Here is a 7859-nt window from a genome sequence, read left to right on the forward strand (position 1 = left end):
ATATATATGTATATATTTTTCTCTCCTTGTTTCTCTCCTTATTTTTTTTCTCCTTGTTTCTCTACTTGTTTCTTTCTGTGTTCCTTTCTGTTGAAGAGCGTAGGTTCGAAACAGTAAAGACTTTCTCTATTCCCGAGCGTTATACTAATACATCCATTTGTTGTTTACACCACCTGTCTTCGTCTGTTGTTTTTTTCGTGAATTCTCCCATATACATACATACATACACACATACACACATCATATATACATACATTCATGCTTACAAACAAATAAGTGAATGGCTGCATGGACAGGTGAATGAATGGTTTCATTCAGTTTCTGTCTACCATATCTGCTCACAACGTTCTGGTAGGCCTGGATTCTAGTAGAAGATGCTTGCCCAAGTTACAAAAGATTTTTCTACCTAGAATACAAAAGGTATACTGTATGCCATGTATGTAATAACTTTAAAATATCACACTTTACTTTTCAGTTTTCGAATAAAGAATAAAAATTCAGTGGACATAACGGCAGAAAGAGATTCTTGGATGGAGGTATGGTAAAATTCTTTAGATTTTTGTTTTCACCTTTCATTACCTTTATCTGGTTAAACTTCATTGTCTCTTGTCTTTCTTCTTTTTTCTCATGATTTTATCTGGGATTAACTTATTTAGAAGGTGCATAGCTCAGTGGTTAGATCATTGAGCTCAAGAAGGTGCATCGCTCAGTGGTTAGAGCATCAGGATCACATTCATTTTGTTGCTGTTCATGATCTTTTCAGTGACTTAGTGACTTTCCCTTTCACTCCGGTGTCTGCTCTACATGTTTTCTTTTTCTCATTACTTTTCATGAAAAAGTAATGAGAAAAAGGCGCAAAAAAAAAAAAAAAAAGGAAAAATAGGGCTGCAAAAAATCCCTTGTGATGTTTCTCCTAGCTCTTTACTTCTTGAGCTCAAATCCCAATCTGACTTGCTTTTGCCTTTCATCTCTGTGAGTTCAATAAAATAAAGTTCTAGTCAAGTATTGGAATTAATATAATTGACTCCTTGCTTCCCTAAATTTTTAGCCTTGTGACTATATTAAAAATAATTTTATAATTCAGGCTTTCTGGAAGGCATCTGCTCGCAAAAATATAAAAACAAAGTGGATGGAAAATGTTAGATTATCTTCAATATCAGAAGAGGTAAGTCAAGAATGTACCATCTGTTAAAGTTCCTTTTCAAGTATTTTCTATCGTCTACTTCTGTTGTGTGTATATGTGAGTGATATAGGACGGCAAATCCCTAATGCATCTAGCTTTACAGAAACCATATTACAAGTCATTCAAGACAGAAAGTTATTCAACATGATAAAAGAAGTGGTTGTTAATAATAATTCTCATTATTTTGATCATTGCCAGAGCAGCTGTCTGTCTTCTGTGCCAGTGGCACGTAAATAGCACCATTTGAGTGTGATCGTTACCAGCGTTGCCTTACTGGCACTTGTGCCGGTGGTACGTGAAAAAACATTCGACCGAGGTCGTTGCCAGTGCCGCTGGACTGGCTCCTGTGCAAGTGGCACGTAAAAAACACCATTTTGAGAGTGGTTGTTGCTAGTACCACCTGAGTGGCCCTTGTGCTGGTGGCACGTAAAAGCACTCTCGGAATGGTTGGCATCCAGCTGTAGAAACTCAGCCAGATCAGATTGGAGCCTGGTGCAGCCATCTGGTTCGCCAGTCCTTAGTCAAATCGTCCAACCCATGCCAGCATGGAAAGCAAACGTTAAATGATGATGATGATGTTGGTGAAAATGATATGCAGAGTCAAAGAAGTTGGCTTTTTGTCCTTTTTTGGTGATGGAACACACCTTGATAGATTTCCTAAGAATGAAATAGATACCAGTAGAGATAAAGATTTTGAAGTTTGATGAGGATAGGAGCAAACTCTGGAGTCTTCTGTTAGAGAGATATGAAAGGGATACTGTTGGAGAGTGATGAAAAGAATACTGTTGGAATGTTCATTTTATTGGGTTGAAGTTCTTACATGTCTCTCATTATTCACACATGCATAATTATGTGTCTATATGATGAGACAGGGAACATAGAAAAAGGAAATTTGTGAGGAGTTTTATTGAATACATACAGTGTTGAAAAGTGAGACAAGCAACTAATGTGAAGGCTTCTTCCTTGAAGGTGCTACTAAAAGAGCTGCCTTGCTTGTGGAATGGCAGATTGGAGGATTCCTCCAAGTGAGTAGAGAGCCTCTTTGCAATTGACCAGAAGTTTTAGAAACATGAGAGTTTGTTTACTGTATGATGCAGAAAGGCATCTTTTGCTTCTCTGATAGCAGTCTTCTAGACATTGTGTAACTGATGAAGATGATAATTGTGCTGGATGACTTCCCATAAGAAGTTGTGCTCTTTGTTCAAACTGCTGCAGCATGGATATATTAATGCATTTGAATTTTGTGAGTGTCTATGCTTTTGAGGAATACAGAATAGAAATCGAAATGTTTAGATAGATGGTTGAAGTTATTTGTTTACTGTGTCGGATAAGTCTTGTGGGGGAAACACTTTTGTTGCCAGGAGTAATTGGTATAAAACTTGTAGAGTTTCAACTAATTAACTGAGTGTTTTCTGTATATTTTTCTAATATGTAACTATATCATTTTCTAATTTGTAGGACTTAAATAAAAGTGTTACAGAAAGGTATGTTGTAATGTATGTTATTACTTTCCTTTTTAGCATTACATTACTTGTGATGGAGATGCACATTGTAGTAATAAGTTTTTATATTCATTTTTGTTTGAAAGAAGAATTTAGCCCTTTAGCATTCATATTATTCTGTCTATTGTAATCCTTATTTATTCACATTACTTTGAATTAATCATGCATTATCTTGTAACTTCACAATTTCAATAATGTGATTGTTTAATTTAAAAATAACATTGTATGGTGGGTATGAGAGGCTGGATCTTGGCAGTTTGAACATAAAACAGGTAGAATATTTGGGCCAGATATGGCTAGTTTAAATACTAATGGGTTTCATCTACCAAAATATTGATCAATTTACAAATTAATTTAATCACCGTTATTGTTTTCTTTCTCATTCCATTTTTATTTATCCATCTCTTCTCTAATACCAAAATATTGTTTAGCCCTATTCCAATTTTGATTGAGCATACTTATAATCAAAGCATTCCAGCTAAGACTATTCTGTCATTTTCAGCACCATCTGAACGTGGCTGATGCCTGTACCCCATGACTGGCTCCCATATTGGTAGCACATAAAAAGCACTATTTGAACATGATAGATGCCAGTCCCGCCTAACTGGCACTTGTGCCAGTGGCATGTAAAATGCAACCACTACACTCTCAGAGTGGTTAACGTTAGGAAGGGCATCCAGCTTGTAGAAATATTGCCCAATCACATTGGAGCCTGGTGCAGCTGCTGGCTCTCCACACCTCAGTCAAACCATCCAACCCATGCCAGCATGGAAAATGGACGTTAAACGATGATGATGATGATGATGAGTGTATCTATAACAAGGATTACATTATCTAATGTATTCTTCATTAAGATGGAAGAGCATAATTTGAGGGATATTTGGTTATTAATTCTAGCTGATCAAGTGACTATGTAGAATCAAAGAGAGGCAAACAGCATCTAGTATTTAGTGTATTTTACAATTAAATGAAATAAAGACTGGTGTACTGAATGAGATATTCACAAAAAAAAAATCCCAATTAAATTTTCTTCATACTTGAAGAAAGAAAACAAAAACCCAGTGGTACTTGTTAGTGATAATCCTCTGATTTAGCTAAATGTATGTCATTGTCTCACACGAGTAATTTCTTCTAGTTCATTATATATTCTGTTACTACATTTCTAAACTGTTTCTTTTATTTTATACATTTTTATTTTAACTTTTGTACTATTATAAAAAAAAAAAAGGAATACAAGAAAACAAATCACAAATTAGAAAAGCCAACATGATAGACTAAGATGGCTGATAAAGTTGGATAATATTTAAAAGAGGGAGGAGGACATGAAGCCTATTTAATATTGGTGGCCAGTTTCAATAAATGAAATGAACTGAATGAAAAATGTCCTTTTTGTTTAGCTCCAGCTCAGTTCTAATAAAGCTGACTTACGTTTAAAGGCATTCAGTTGTAACTATCCTGTCCTTTTTTATTACTATGTTCTATCTAGGGCAACATTATACAGTTAATCCATTATCGAGTCGCAAAGCTGCAATGAATACTACAAATGTACAATACACAATACTGTTTTAAATAATACAAATTTTAGTCCTCATTGCATTGAGTATGTTATTGATTTTATAGGACTTATGTAAACAAATGAACTTCTTGGGTGGGGATTGACCTGACATGTTTTAGTTCTATTTGGGTCAAATTATCAGAGACTGCACACTTCACCCCTGCATCTACCTGTTATCTGACTGTGTGGAAATACTGTATATGTGTGAAAGTGTGTGTGTATGTATGCATACACAATTCTTATACTTCAAAAATAGGAGTGCGAGTGGTCAGAAAAGTATGACTGATTAAAATGACTGATGAAACTTTTGTTGGTCTGGTAGACTAAATTAGCATAGATAAGGATCACATCCCAAATTGTATGCCAAGAAATATTTCAACCATTATATACTAAGAGTGAGTTTATCGGCACCCCTCAGAAGTAGTTGCTGTGTGGTTGAGAAGCTTACTTTTGGACCACATAGTCTTGAGTTCAGTCCCACTGCATGGTACTTTTGGCAAGTATCCTCTACTGTAGTCTCAGGCTGTCAAAGCCTTGTGAGTGGACTTGGTAGATGGAAACAGAAGGAAGCCCTGTGTGTGTGTATATGTGTGTATTATCAACCACACATATTCAAGGTATGTGTTTTACTTGTTCATCAGTATGCTGCAGCTTTAGCACAGTGGGGACGACTCCCTCAAAGTACTGGGTGTTAAAACACCGGAAAGTCTTGTGTGTGTGTGTGTGTGTGTGTGTATCTATGTGTATGTGTCTTTGTGTTATGTTTGTCCCTCTCACCACTTGACAACCATTGTTGGTTTGTTTATGTCTCTATAACTTAGCAGTTCGGTAAAATAGAGCAATAGAATAAGTACCAGTTTTAAAACTAAGTACTGGGGTCAATTTGTTGCTTTGACTAAACGCTTTGACTAAACCAGCATTGCCTCAGTTTTCTGACTGAAACATGTAAAAGATAAAAGAGTGTTAAAGCCATCTTGAACCCATAACCATTTAATCAGTTGTTTAGGGCATTCATTTCTCAGCCATCTAAATAACACTCGAGAAAATCTTGAATATAGGCGCAGGAGTGGCTGTGTGGTAAGTAGCTTGCTTACCAACTACATAGTTCCGGGTTCAGTCCCACTGCATGGCACCTTGGGCAAGTGTCTTCTACTATAGCCTAGGGCTGACCAAAGCCTTGTGAGTGGATTTGGTAGACGGAAACTGAAAGAAGCCCATCGTATATATGTATATATATATGTATGTATGTGTGTATATATGTTTCTGTGTCTGTGTTTGTACCCCCACCATCGCTTGACAACTGATGTTGGTGTGTTTACATCCTTGTAACTTAGCGGTTCGGCAAAAGAGACCAATAGAATAAGTACTAGGCTTACAAAGAATAAATCCTGGGATTGATTTGCTTGACTGAAGGTGGTGCTCCAGCATGGCCACAGTCAAATGACTGAAACAAGTTAAAGAGAGTAAAAGAGAGTATCACCAAATCTCATTTTCTATTTCTCTATAAAATTTGATGCTTTATATTTGTATAAGAATTGTATGTTTATAATTCTCCTTCATTTCCTTAGATCACCCACCCCTCCTGTGGATTATGAGGACAATCTAGCACGCTTTCAAAGAAGCTGTAGTAAAGAGAACAACGTGTTGAATGGTAAGTTATCATCATCATCATCGTCATCGTCATTATCATTATCACCACTACCACCATTATCCTCATCATCATTATCACCACCATCATTGTCACCATCACAACTATCACCACCACCGCCACCACCGCCATCAATACCACCATCACCATCATCAATAGCACCACCACCACCATCATCATCATCACCGCCACCACACCACCGCTACGATCATCATTATGACCATCACCTGTATCAGGACAACTACCTCTTAGGACAATTAACCCTTCGGTTAATTAGCATCTCCCCAATATATTAAGAAGTTTTGATTCATCATCTGTTCTCCACAGGGGTAATTGTCCTTGGGGAGGGGCGGGCAGGGTTATTGTCCATGGTGAGGGTAAATGTCCTAGACTCATCATCATTACCATCATCACCACCCAGCTTCAGCAACACCACTTACCAATGACATTATCATTGTTGTTATTGTTGTTGTCATCATCACCACTACCATCACCACTATCACCACCATCATCGTCATCATCATCATCATTCTCAGCATCCTCTTCAAGTGTCAACAAGGGATCCTCAGTTGACATCCTCCTATCTTAAATTTGATGATGTAGGCCTGGATAAACTTATGCTTAAGAAATTATGTATATTGACCTCCAATGTTTGACCTCCCTGCTTCCAGGTTCAGCCTCAACTGAACTCAATTATGATGAAAGACGTTCGGATCTAGTCGATCTCATTCGCAAAATGAGCCCTACTTTATTTTGCTCAGATTGCTTTCAATTTTGGTGTATCAATACAACTCTGAATTTTGATTATGATCAACCAATTACTTTATCTTGTAAATTAAAGAGTCTGATGTTATTTGGAATTAAAGTTGGGAAATTTGGGTAATTTTAGCTAATCAGCAGACAGCGTGGCATTAGCAGTTTGTTACCATGACAACCGCATGCTGTGTTGTGGTTCACCTGCATGTTTTGTTTTTAATTTTTCTGTGTGTTCGTATATTACATATTTTTCTGTGCTTTTTCTGTATGTTAGTATTTTTACATATTTTTCATTTCAAATATTTTTGGGACTCATTAACTCAGATAGCTGGATTTATGATTTCACTAGGTTAATTTTATTCATAAAAATTTAAATTAGGAGTATTTCTTAAACCATTAGCTTCGGATTTCAACAGCTTAACTGAAATTTAGCCCATGCAACAGGATCTGAGAGGGATATCGTGGAACAGAGGAACTGTGGGTGATACAGATAATTTGACATTATTTTTGAATTCTGCATGCAAAATCATATAAGATACAGGTATTCTTTTCCTTGGGACAAATTCTTTGCTGATCAGTGTTATTCTTATTGTAATTTACAAATCCAAGCATGAAAATGTTACTCAACTTTGGAGTTTTGGAGACAGACATCCCCTTTTCACACACACACACATGCGCTTACATATTAATGATGTACATAAATACATGGCAGATATACATAATACTGAAGTACGCATAAAGTAAGCACATGCAGACCAGACACTAAATCATAAATTTCACAGCCATGAACTTTTAACAAGTTCAATGTTATGGGAATGGAGGATGACTCAGAATAATGACACTCCAAGAGATACAAAAATCTCATTGCCAAGAAGCATATCAAACATTTATTCCCATCATCAGCTGCCCCATGGATATCACTATGGTGTCGACACATGGGCAGTATGATTCGATTTGGTAAGGTTGACAGCATTGAAAACATAAAAGTTGCCTGGGAATCAATAGTTGAGTTGCCAGAGAGAAACATAGGTATAATATGTCCATTACATCTACACTTGTTTATTACTACAAATACAAACATCAGATTCAAACAAAATCATAGTAAACCTATAACTACAAAACATCATCATCATTTAACGTCCGCTTTCCATGCTAGTATGGGTTGGACGATTTGACTGAGGGCTGGCGAACCAGATGGCTACACCAGACTCCAAT

General features: G+C 36.6%; 1 protein-coding gene across 1 annotated transcript in view; it reads left to right on the plus strand.

Moving 5' to 3' along the window:
* Positions 1–7859, plus strand: part of LOC106883319 (uncharacterized) — a 29989-nt gene that overhangs the window by 20189 nt on the left and 1941 nt on the right. Inside the window, exons 9-12 of the mRNA XM_052974858.1 lie at positions 476–536; positions 1085–1165; positions 2642–2667; positions 5809–5891. Of these exons, the coding sequence (XP_052830818.1) occupies positions 476–536; positions 1085–1165; positions 2642–2667; positions 5809–5891 (251 nt within the window). The remainder of the gene's footprint in view (positions 1–475; positions 537–1084; positions 1166–2641; positions 2668–5808; positions 5892–7859) is intronic.

The sequence above is a fragment of the Octopus bimaculoides genome, chromosome 1 (genome assembly GCF_001194135.2).
Source record: "Octopus bimaculoides isolate UCB-OBI-ISO-001 chromosome 1, ASM119413v2, whole genome shotgun sequence".
Classification (NCBI taxonomy): Eukaryota; Metazoa; Mollusca; class Cephalopoda; order Octopoda; family Octopodidae; genus Octopus; species Octopus bimaculoides.